This window comes from Leuresthes tenuis, unplaced genomic scaffold (genome assembly GCF_036924035.1).
Source record: "Leuresthes tenuis unplaced genomic scaffold, fLeuTen1.0.hap1 SCAF_10, whole genome shotgun sequence".
In the NCBI taxonomy this organism is placed as follows: domain Eukaryota; kingdom Metazoa; phylum Chordata; class Actinopteri; order Atheriniformes; family Atherinopsidae; genus Leuresthes; species Leuresthes tenuis.
The window spans coordinates 10,689,814-10,702,490 of record NW_027325364.1 but is presented as its reverse complement, the minus strand read 5'-3'; the positions used below and the strand labels follow the sequence as shown (position 1 = coordinate 10,702,490).

At 41.5% G+C, this 12,677-nt stretch overlaps 2 protein-coding genes across 2 annotated transcripts in view; one reads left to right on the top strand and one right to left on the bottom strand.

Annotated features, from left to right (window-relative positions):
- Positions 1 to 12,677, bottom strand: part of LOC140316197 (trypsin-1-like) — a 309,543-nt gene that overhangs the window by 161,142 nt on the left and 135,724 nt on the right. The gene's annotated exons all lie outside the window — the stretch shown is intronic.
- Positions 1 to 12,677, top strand: part of erfl1 (Ets2 repressor factor like 1) — a 38,199-nt gene that overhangs the window by 21,409 nt on the left and 4,113 nt on the right. Inside the window, exons 2-5 of the mRNA XM_072393257.1 lie at positions 8,252 to 8,325; positions 8,943 to 9,177; positions 10,708 to 10,885; positions 12,535 to 12,664. Of these exons, the coding sequence (XP_072249358.1) occupies positions 8,265 to 8,325; positions 8,943 to 9,177; positions 10,708 to 10,885; positions 12,535 to 12,664 (604 nt within the window). The 5' untranslated portion in view covers positions 8,252 to 8,264. The remainder of the gene's footprint in view (positions 1 to 8,251; positions 8,326 to 8,942; positions 9,178 to 10,707; positions 10,886 to 12,534; positions 12,665 to 12,677) is intronic.

Here is a 12,677-nt window from a genome sequence, read left to right as displayed (position 1 = left end):
TCTATAGGCGTGAATTTAAGCCCACAGGACACTCATCTGCTCGCTGGAAACAACAGATGGTCCCCTTGTTCTCGCTGCATCACCTTGTCTGAGGAAGTCAAAATCAAAAAGCAACAACTTGAACAAGGAAGCAAGGTGGTGTGCGCGTGCGTTCTAGAGGTGTGCGCGCGTGCTTGTGTGAGGAGGATCTCTCTTATTCCAAATGTGTCCAACGCATGGTTTGGTTCACCGCGCATCTTTCATAGCTTGTTTGCTGGTAGGATATCCTGCAGTCAGACTCCTAAAAGCCGCGCTCGTGAGCGGGTTACGTGGGTTTTTGCGTCTCGCGTGTGTGTTTGTGTGTGAAGGTCAGCTCGCCGGCGCAGTTTCTTTTCCTATTCCTCTTCCCTCTCGCGCAGGTTTTGATCTCTCAGCCGCGAGATCAAAGGCGCTCTCTGGCTATTAGTCAGCGCGAGCCATTGATCCCTCATCGATCCACGCGAGACACAGCCGCCCCGTGAACACCGCGCGAGGCTCCCCAAAGCTCCTCCCGCGCGTCAGGAGAGAAGGAGAGGCAAAGTGAGGAGAGGAGAAGCAGAGGAGGGAGGTGGAGAAGTGTGTGTGTGTGTGTGCGCGCGAGTGTATGTTTTTCTACTGGCGCGGGCAGAGCCAAACTCGAGCTTTTTCTTTGCCGCGGGACATGAAACAATGAGGCTCGAGCCGGTTTTAATAAAGCGCGCTTTCCCTCCTTTCAACTCTGGCGCGAGGCGGACGAGCCGGCAGCGGAGAGCGATCGATAATTAATGACGATGAATAATTTAACCCTATCGATTGATACTTTTTCTTCATCCTTTTCCCCCTTCTTTTCCTTATTTTCTTAAGGCCAGCGTTCTATATCATACTAATACCGTTTCACGCGCTCAACATCCTCATCTCCACTCACCTTCCCTTAAACTTGTTGTTGGAGTTCTTCACCTTTCATGAACATCAGAAAAAGCAAGTTCCTTTATTTATCAAAAGCTACAGTAACTTAGTAGTTTATGAGCCAAGCATGGTGTCCCCACCTGACTTCCCTTCATGAATGGAAATAACCTTTAAGAGATAACGTGAAAATATTTACATTTCTTTTTTTCTTAATAGCAAAAAACAAAATATATAAGGCATTACATGTTGTCTAAAAGCACAAAAGAAATAACAAGGAGTAGTTTTCTGTTACCATGAACCCTATCTTTGTCCCATAATGCTGAGCAGGGTGACACATGTATATGTACTGAAACTAGTTAGTTTGAACTAACTGTTCCCAACTGTTTATTAAAATAAAATTTCAAAATGTTACATTTCCTTAGCTGACATACAGACAGTGAGGTGAGGAAATAATCAAGGGTTTGAAACAAAATGTGAAATGTGTAATGGAAAATAAACCTTAATAAGCCTGAAAGAAGCCTTAAACCTAATGTGTCTGCTTGACAGATTTAGTAATATTGTTCTCGCTAATTTCAACAACTATTCTATATATCTGCTTAATAATTCTCACTTGCTCAAGGCTGGCTATTCAGACTTTTTGTATTCTTTTTTTGGTCTGAATTCCCTATTTTTGATCTTACCAGTGAGCCGACAAAGTTAAAAGAAAACTGGTCAAAACAGCATCCTGACAATCCCAATTCCACTACCGCGCTGTATCTTTCAAACAAGATTTGACTGGATGGCATTCTGGCCAGGGCACTCCTGTCAGATGATAGCCTGTCTCGGTGTGAAGAGCTCGGTATTAGCTTTGCCCCTGCAGTGTGGAGTAATGGGTGCTCTGTGGGAGAACAAGCAGAGAACCTCGGTGCTCCTGTAACTATACATCTTGGTTAAATACACTGACAGAACTGCACTGCTGCCAGTTCCTATTACACCGGCAGCACTGATTTCTCACCCTTTCATATGACAGCATGATGGGTGTGTGGAGTTTGAGATACAAAGGCGTGATCATGTGGAAATTTAGCTGCTGTGAAAGATGCAGTATGATGATAAAGCATTATTAAAGATGGCTCCTTGACTCATACACTGTACAAAAGTGTTCTACACAGTTTTGATGGTCGCAGTCTAATCAATTTACCTCCAACAAGGTCCCAAGATGTCAAAAGTGAACTTGTGACACGAAATCTAAACAACAGACTGTGATGACAAAACTATTCCAGTGACTGTTTTGATGTTTTATGATGAAATCTGTGCTTTTTCATTGCAGCAAGTGGACTGTTTGGGGGGGGGGGGGGGGGGGTGTTAAGAGGACTAAAATGTGTTGATAAGGTTCTTTTCTTAGTTAAATGAGTCCATAAGCTACTATATATAATGAACCATACAGGTGGTATTATTAGTCTGTTTAAAGTGTAGACTGTTTCTTTGGTAAATATTTAGTATTTTTTGTATTTCACTACCCTTTAAATGATGAAAGGTTTTATGTTTGATTGTGCACAACACATTCATCTAAAACATCACTTTTAATTCCTGGTGAGATTTAGCCAAATGAGACCATTGTAAGCCGTTGCAGAGATAGAATTTTAACCAATGTTGACTTTTTTTTCCTAAGCATTTGGATAGACAGGTTCTTTTCCTTCTTCCTGAGCAGCCCCCCTTCCTCCCCGCTTCCTCCTCCTCCTCCTCTTCTTTCTCACTTCTGTCTCTCCCCTCCTCGTTGCTCCTCTCTCCTTTCCATCTCCTCTAACAAACCCATAGCAGAGTCCCTCTGTTCTTCCACCCCGAGGCTGACCAGTGTGTCAGAGCTAACCAGGGAGAGGAACAGAGAGAGGGGGAAAGACAGAGATAGCAGAAGAGAGGCGAGCAGAGAGGAATTGAGAGGGAGAGGGTTCAGTTGGGCCTTTTTCAGGGGCAACCAAAAAAAGGAAGATGAGACAGATGTACAGAGTCCGTTTCATCTTGTGGAATAAAGAAAGCGGGGAGGCCAGACTCTTCATGCTTCTCACAGTTTTCTATCTTTTTATATCGTGACCCATCACTCTTTCCTTCTTTAGACAGCACTGGAGACATAATGTTGCCTGAATGTCAAGCTGCCCCCCTTCTCTCTGCTACCGCAGTCACTCTACAGAATTTCAAAACATTGTTACAGTATATTCCTCACACTGTTTCCTTTTTACTCCCATCAGTGGCCCACTAACCCTGGCTGCACAAGCTCTACAGCTCTGCTGATGGGCCCAAATATAATGGATTGCTGAAAAATTGGACAGTTGGTCGTGTCTCAGTGGTAGAATTTATAACAAGCTCATAAGTACACAAACATAGTGTTGATTCTCACATACTACAAGTCCCCCAACAACCTTATAGGTTTCTTGTCTTTGCATCAGAAGCAGCTTGCATACTGAAAGATTTACAAACTTTTCTATTTTCAAAAAGAGCCACAGTGTCAGTGTAAGTGGGTCAGAGAGGTGGTTGATGAACGAAATCCTCAGCCTGAGACCTCTGTGGGACATCTTTTGGGGTACCTTTATTTTGTTGTATGTTTGTGCTGAAAATCAGTTTCTCAGTCTCTTTCACTCATTGTTTGGTTCATTACAGGCACCAGAAATACTTAGTTGGATGTAGGTACTTATTGGGCTTTGAGCAACAGAAGTCTTTGGTTAGGGCTAGGCTATATCGAGCCTCTTGGTCTTCTTTAAAGCTACATTTCATAGGCTGCCAGGGTGCAATATTCGCACGTGTCTTCATTTTTTTAATTTCAAAAACTTTTTTGAAATCCTGGTAAAACGTGAAACAGTTACACAAAAGACAATCTTTTATTTGTGTTGATGAACACGAATGATTTATTTTTAATATGGAGTTTTTTATACTATGTAGCACAACAAAACAGCAAAGATCCTGTCCGTGGATACAAATCAATCAAAGTCTTTAGATGTATCGCATGTTTTGCCTCAACAAAAAAACAATTATGGCAAATGATGTTTTTTTTTTTTTAATAATGTTTTTTTCAAATAATTTGCCCCCCTTTGCTGACAATGAAATAGCATGAGGTAAGTGACAAAATGAGAGCAAACTTTATATCAGTTAATCTCTTTGGGAGCAACACAAGGAAAAAAAATCTGGAAAGTGAATTTAATGATTTTTTTATGCCCCCCCCTTCCATCTACAATCAGTAGTCAGTAGTGAACGGCACAGCAGTACAGCTCATTAGATTGTGGGATTGCTTTTCTTCATTAAATTTCACACTCAGATGCTTTGACAATTGCACAAATGTGTCTTTTAGATGTTTGCATGTTGAGCACAGCAAACGCCTTTCACCTTTCAGCCTTCATCTCATGAGTGTCCTTGTAATGCTGTTGTGTCCCGAAGACACAGAGAAGTCTGTCACAAAAACCCAACACACTCCTTCCAGATAAATTATCAAAAGCCTCTGACTCGTAAACACACCAGAGGGTTTTTCAATGATCCAGTTGCAGGACACAGTTCAGACCTCCACTTCACAACATGTTGAGCACAGCCGAGGTTTCCTTTGAGCAGCTAATGTGGGGTTTTTTTGTTGTTGAGCCGTGAACGTGTGCAGAAACTTTGTGCCCCTTTTGTGTGGGTTCACTATTGTCACACTGCTAACTGTGTGATCCATCATCCACACAGGGTTTTATGGGTGACCTTTTGTAAGGAAGAGGTCTTTTGTTTGGACTTAGTCGCTCTCTGTGCAAAACAAAATGCATTTGTGTTTTTTTGTCTGCCCACACCTCTTTTTTTTTTTATCAGTACACCAGTGTGCTCGATAAACAAAGTGCATTGTCTCGTTGGGCTTGGTGAGATATGCGTTAGTGTGTCGATATTGATTCAGTCAATATCTATGGGCTCCATGTCTTATTCGGTGTGCTGCTTCTCACTGTGTGTGTGAGACGGCTACCTGAACACCTGCGTATTTGTGCCATTTCTGTTTGAGACTCCACAAGCCATTACAATCTGCGAGTGTCTGCATCTGGCAGTCCGTGCATGCATGTGTGTGTGTATGAGTGTGTGCGTATGAGGAACTGTATTCCCTGGGCTGCTAGTTATAATGTTTCTGGGGGTGATGGGGGGAACTTGAAAGCCCTGTGCTGCCCAAATCAAAACTAACAAGGAAATGATGGGGGCTCCTTTATCTCCTCTCTGGCCTGGGGGGCTGAGGGGGGCGAGAGCTGGAGACTGGGCAGGGAGGAAAGGAGGAGGGAAGAAAGGAGAGAGAGAGAGAGATAGATAGATAGAGGAGGAGGAGGAGGAGGGGGGGGGGGGGCAGCCTGGCTTCCTCTTTGATTTGTAAAAAATGCATTACCTCCGAAATCAAACGGAAAATTACTGTGCCGAAGCAAAACACACAGAGCAGAAGAGAAAAGCAGATGGGTGGGGCAGGAGGGAAAGGGAGAAGTCGGTGTATAGGTAAGTGTGTGTGAATAGGAAGGAGGTGGGAAAGAGGAAAGGAGGATTCACCTGTATAGATATGCTCCTGGATCGGAAAAAGGGAAGATGGATATAGATTTGAGGTGGTGCGTAGGTGGTATGAGAAGTAGCTGGAGAGACCCTGACTGATAGGAGCACACATATATAGTTTCCTCTGAGGACATGAGTCTATACATGCTGTGGACCATGAGAATATGGCAAATGAAAGAAATGATGCAGTATTGATGACCTGTAGCCCACAGGGAAGAGGAAACTTATGGATTACAACCTCCACCACAAAGAATATGTAATTTTTTTAAAGATCAGTCCTTGCAGAGGCCTTCAGTCAGATGAATCAGTTAGATGTCAACAATTTAATGGAAGAACATACTTTTGAAATAGTTTCTAATCACATGAACAATGATGTATGATTTCACAGCCAGGTACTCTGAATAATCAAAATGACCAACATAATGAGCCATGTTAGAATAGTTTTGTGTGACAATCCAGATGAAAATGTGTAGCTTTATGTCAAGATGAAGCTTTTGTTACAACACTTGCAGGACACTCGACGGAGAGAAAAAGAAATCAGAACATGAATGATGAGAGTGGGGAAAAAAATGGGTTGGATGCCGGCTAGGGTCAGAAGGAGCGGCTGGAAAAAACAAGCAGGATGAAGAGCGAGATGAGAGCAAGAGGGGCCACAATCCAAAGGCTAGAAACAGAGCGAGAGCGACGAAGAGACAGAAAGAAAGCCAGAGTCAGTCAGAGAGTGAGAAATGCCTGGAGTTAGCAATAATAATTTATACAAACACACCTTAATAATTCACGTTCCATTTCAATGCTGGAGGGAAAATCCAAAATTCACAGAGCATAATTAAATAGAGGCAGAGAGTGAAGGCAGGGATAGAGAGGGCAGCATTAAAGATACCAGTGTAGCAGCAGGGCATCTCTTCCATCTGAGCTTTGTAAAACAACCCTGACGAAACTGCAATATCCAAACTAGATCCTGTCTTGTTCATCACGGAGACACTGAAACCTCCGTAGCGTCTCCTGTCAGCAGATGTCTATATGCATTTATTACGTAGACGTGATCACCATGAGCTCTCATTTAATAAAGCAAACCACCGCTTCTTTGCTCACACGTATGATTGTATTCAGAGCGTGAGGGAGGGAAAATCAAAAGTGTGTTCCCACACTTGTGGTGCTTTCACTCAGGATGCTCCGGTTTGGGTGGGAATACAAATAAAACAAAATGACATAGGAGATATTCAGAAAGATAATGTCTCGATTGTTACAGATTAGAGTCAGTTCTCACTGTTGTTTAATTGATCTGTATGTTTAGCGTGTTTTAGTTTGCAAAATTAAACTCTTGAGTTTGTCTTTGAAATTGTCTTAACCTGCAGCTGATTTGATTCTTCACATGCTGTTTAAAAATAAATGCTGTACAGCAGAATGTAAGACTAATAAATTACAGTTTTAGCGCATTTGATTTTTTTGTATTTTCAGTTATAGTTTTATTTTGCTTGCCAGGATTTATTGTACTTTTTACTAAACTTACCTGACAACAGATCAAATAGAAAACAAATAATTAGCTTGTAAAATACTATGCACTGCTATAAAATACTTTGCAACATTAAGTAAAGTAATTAGAATGATCTCTACCTCTTCCAAATATGATGATAGTAATTACCAACCATTTTATATGAAGTATATTAGCATGAAATGTAAAAAAAAAATACATGTAGCGTTTCTTTGCAGGCCCAAATACTATTACTTTTAATCTTTGTGTGCTTTTAGCTGATAATATTTTCATATTTTTATTTGCGGGACTTTTCTTTTTAATGGGGTATTTCTTACATGATTCCAGGGAAGTTGTTCATCAGGGGTACATAAACAGTCTATTGCTCTTCTGCACCCTTGTTGTTGCAAATTACACAGAGAATGAACGGAGAGTTAAAAAATCTGCCCAAATTAAAACGTGCTAACAACAGAGATCGGTCAGTTTGTAACATAAAACACTGGAGGTGGGACTAAAGCTTATTTAGGCACTTTTTTACTTTTGTTCTTTTGCTTCTAAATCATGAAACATTCTCAAATTACTTCAAATTAATTGTACATATCCTTCAAGTAAAATCGATGTTGTATAAAAAAAGATGACACCATAAGAACTTTGTATCCAAGACCCTCCAGGCTCTAGGTTTATGATACACATTACGTTACAATACACCTCCTCTTAATCTAAGACTTGTGATGAAGCATTGCAGCATCATTGCCAAAAAGTATGGCCTTCAAAACATCATGAGTGGAAAAACTTGAGATGGACCAAATCTTCCACTTTACTTAGATCGCGTAAGAGACAATAAGAAACCTTGAATATACCTGTACACATGAAATATTTGACATCGCATGTAGTTTCTACTTTAATATAAAGTTCACAAACAACTGACCAACCCATGTTATATAATTAAAATAACATTTTTGATGTATGATGTGGCTCAGATTTTCAGTTGGTTTTCAAAAGTCTATGTAATTCTGCCTGTTAGAAATGCACTATAGGGATGTCCACCACGTTGCATCAGACACAGCCTCAGGTGGCCATACAAGATCCCATCCATCAAACACCTTATCTTCACCAAAGACATATGAAACATAACCTCGCTGCATTTCACATTGATTTAAGGTATCATTTTGAACTAACTCACAGTGCGCCTTTAGACCCTTATGCAATACCTCAATTTTCAACAAAGTTTACACTTCAGCTTCAACTCGCTGGAATGAATCTAGTTAACTCTGGCTTAAGTAAATCATTTTTCTTCTACCAAATACCATGTGCTCCTCTGGTTCCATCTGCATAAGTCTAAGCCTCCTCTTTGTTTTGTATCAGGTGTTATCGAGGCATGGACTGCAACTGCGTCAGTGATCTGCTGCTCCCCCCTGTGCCCGCCCTCTGGACGCCAGGTCAGTATTATCAGTGTTTGTTGCTTCAAATCTGCAAGAAGTTTTTCTTACAAATATCTCTTAATCTAGTCCAAGGCCAAATGGCCAAAACAAGTACATTCAGATCTGATTAAAACTAAGAAACATCATCATCAAAATTACATGTTGAAATTCATATTTAATATTCCACTTTAAAAAGAAAAAAAAAGCTAACCACACACACACACACACACACACAAGAAAACAAATTCAGTCTCTGGTGGTAATTGGCTCTATGTCTTATGTTTTCATAAGGCTTGCTGGAGCCAGATTTACTCTGGGCTGAGTCAAAAAGATACTCCTTCAACTTCATGTATGATGTGCATACAGTACAGCTTTTAAAATTCAGACTCAAGCAGCATCAATCAGATCTCCCCCAGCGAGCTGTCATCATCCCACTGACCAATCTGTTGAGGCTAGAGGGCATTAGCACAGACAAACATTGCTCAAGGCACATGCTGTGATATTAAACACATCATCCCTCACCTCCATCACTCATCAGTCATTCAGACAGCAATCTGCCCCCACCTCAGGCGTGCAGCGGGACAAACGACAGGCCTTAACCTCAACCTCCTCTTTTTCCTGCTCCCTCTGCCCAGGGTTCGCCTTCCCGGACTGGGCCTACAAGCCCGAGTCGAGTCCCGGCTCTAGGCAGATCCAGCTGTGGCACTTCATCCTGGAGCTGCTGCAGAAGGAGGAGTATCAGGGTGTGATCGCTTGGCAGGGAGATTACGGGGAGTTTGTCATCAAGGACCCAGACGAGGTGGCCCGGCTCTGGGGGATAAGGAAATGCAAACCTCACATGAACTATGACAAGCTGAGCAGAGCACTGCGGTATGTTTATCACACCTCAGTTTACATTATTTGTTTACTCTGGTTTGATTTAATCCTCACTTAACATGTTTCTTTCTTGTGTTGGTGAAAATGGAAAGATAAAGGTGGGACTTTTCCAGGGGAACATCAATACACTCAATTTCTCCTTATCTGTTAACATCCTAACGGAATGTTCACCATTGAGCTGCCACATAAAAAAGTTCAATAGGGATTTTAAAATTAAGCCACAGTGTGAAATTGCTTAGAATTCTTTAAAATGGGAAAACTGCCCACTATACCCACTACCCCAACTTGTTCCCCCACTACACCCCTCCCTCTGCTTTCCTTTGGCCCCTGTTTAATGGAGGCTGTCGTCAGAGTCTAATTGTTATGAATTGGCTGGGGCCACAATTAGCCTTCTTAATTAGCCTCACTTAATTGCTCAATTAAGGGCCACGGCACAATCGCCATGCAAAGCAAAACATGTACACATCATTGCACTGGGTTCAGCTACTGTGAATACGTGCTGATATGTACATGCTGCTGTGTTTGTTGATATACTGCATCTGCATAATGAGGTCCTGCTCACCACTATCTACTGCTGAGCTTGTGTAATTACAGTAATGTAATGCTTGTGAAACAAAGGGATCTGAAGGCAGGGTAAAAATTCCTTCTTAGATTTAACCTTGTACCACTCGAGTGGCATCACCAACCTCAGCTCCTTTACCTGAGCCAGATGGCTCAATGTTTTTTTTCCCTTTACCACTGATAAACCCAGTATCCTGGCACATGTACGCTGTGACACCTCTGTGGGTGGTAAAGGAAACTGGCATGACGACGACTTGACATGCCCAGCGGGAGACACCGGAGGTCGTTACCATGGAGACAAGTCTTTTTGTACCTCCTCCTTGTAAATGTGCTTCACTGCTGGAATTGGTGATAGTTTTGTGGTGTCATTGACATGATAGGTTTAGAGTCTGTTCAAACTATACACAAGACACTTTTTTTTTACGTTCATCTAACCTCTTCCTTCAGAAATATATAACCTTCATATTTGTCAAACTCCTGTTCCTCTGAATTTTTACTTTTGTAAAAATTAATTTTGTTGACTACATATTTCGTATATATTCAGTCACGATGCCCACTTGATCTCTTTTTTTTGTGCCAAATAAAAGGAAATATTTGTTCTTTAGTATCTATGTTAGAAGTGGAAAAAGGAAGTTGGCCTATTGAATCTTATCTTTTTGTTCATTAACAGCTCGGTAAAATTGAACCGTTTCTCTAAAAAAAAAACCCACATTGTATTGAATAGAGAGCAGTGAGACATGAATTGATTTGAGGAAGGAGGAGATGAATAAAAACAGTGGGAAATCAGCATAGCTCTTTGCCTCACAGCGCTGAAGTTGTTTACTTATTCTTTTCTTACAGTGAGGAAACACAGAACCTTGATGCGAGCATTAAAATAATCCTTCCCTCCTCTTTTCCCTTTTCCTTTATCCTTTATCACCTTTCGTCATCCCTTCATCGATATGCTCACCTCCTCCTTTGCAGGTATTACTACAACAAGCGGATTTTGCACAAAACCAAAGGGAAGCGTTTCACCTACAAGTTTAACTTCAGTAAGGTGGTGCTGGTGAACTACCCCATCCTGGACATGGCCAACTCTCCCTTCTTTCTGGCCCAGAACCACTTCAACGGGGGCTCTGCCACACCAGACTGCAGCCCAGAGGTATGAAAGCCAGGATGGAGAGACACATGAATATATTACAGAAATATACAACATGAACATAAATATATTACGTAACTAATGTAGGAAATGAGACTAATACAGGTTGAAATCTAAATGATAGAATAGTTGATCACAAATGAAGCGGCATTAAATACAAGGAATACAAAGAAGTGAAACCTGGAGCAAAGGAAAAAAAACAATAGCATGCAGCCAAACAGCTTCCTCCACTCCTTAATTTTTTATTAACAATGATTTCATTCCAGCAACTGAAATCCACTTCACTCTTGTGATTTTTGCTGTTATATTTCTCAGGCCCCTGCTGTGAGCTCCCTTTTTTTTCTTTTACAAGAGAATGGTGGTTCTCATCGTTGCTATCTTTTATTCATCGTCTCTAATGGTGGTCATAATAGCTTACCGTTCATTTATCATTTGCCCTGAGAGATTGTAAAATTTTCACAGAGATAAATTGCATCAGAACACAAAGAGAGCGCAGCGTGAACCTAAATGTCCTAAATTGGATAGAAAAATAATGCTTTGACTTTACTTGTGTATCTATTAACGTCCTGAGATATTAAGAGAAATTTAAAAAAATGAACAAATCAATTGAATGTTTCAAATTTGACTCTAAATTATGGATGTAGCCACACAAATTGCTGAAGAAGGCCATTTTTCTTTACTTGGAAGTGTTGGTGTGCAGACGATTTCATCCTAGACAACTAACGTCCTAGAAAGTAACTTGAAAGTACAGTGTAAGGAAGAATCATCCATCATTTGTCTGTGCCATCCTTAAGACGGGATAAGGAGATGCAGAGTCTGAAGGGGAGCGAGCAGGGGGACGGTTTTAACTCACCCTTAAAACAAAAGAAGACATTATCCCCTCCTTCTCTCATCCCTATCTCCGATGGCGTATCCATCTGTCATCGATTGAAAATGAAAGAAATAGAACGCAAAGGGGTCGCGTCAGATCAGATCAATGGCGGGTCATTAATGCGGTTTGTTAAGCAACGCAGATCTCACAGCTTGGAAGTACAGTCTTGCCTTTCAAACTTGTGGCTGCTGGGGTGACAGTTCCAATTGATCCACAATCACACTAGGGGAGAAAAAATCCCCCCTTTGTCCCCTTGATTCCTAAGATTCAACTGTTACACTTACTCTACCTCATCTTACGCTCCCTCACATATTTCAAACTGAAAAAATAGGTGCACACACTGATTCACAGACACACACAGCTGCCCTACTTCCTGAGAGGATGTCATTCTCTCACATGTCTCTCCTATTCGTCCTTTGTCCTTTTACACAAACTGGCCGACAATCCCTCTTTCTTCTTGTCATTTATCCTTTGTGCTCACAAACTTAATCGCTGCTCTCCATTTGACTCTGTTCTTTTCCTGCCTTTGAGTCTCTGAGTCTCTGCGTCCTCCTACCTCCCTTTTTACACCCAGTCCCATGGTGCTCCTTTTTATCCTGTCCTTGCTGCCACTGTGTCACTGTTTGCATCACATGCTGCAGGGTGCTGCTGTCAACATATGACTTTACCCTGCTCAGTGCAAAGGCAGATGCTTTCAATTTAGCAGTTTTTTCATAACAGAATATACATTTTTTTTTAACATATTTTCCTTTCACTTTCTCTCCCCCTTTCTGTCACTTAGGCCATACAGTCCCTGTTTCCTCGTTTGCCTGACACCGGTAGAGGAACGTCCCTGTTTGATCGGGGGACCACAGCACCAGGAGCCGAAGGAGACAAACTGAGACTGGATACATTCCCTTTCCTCAGTTCAGGTGAGCTGAAGGA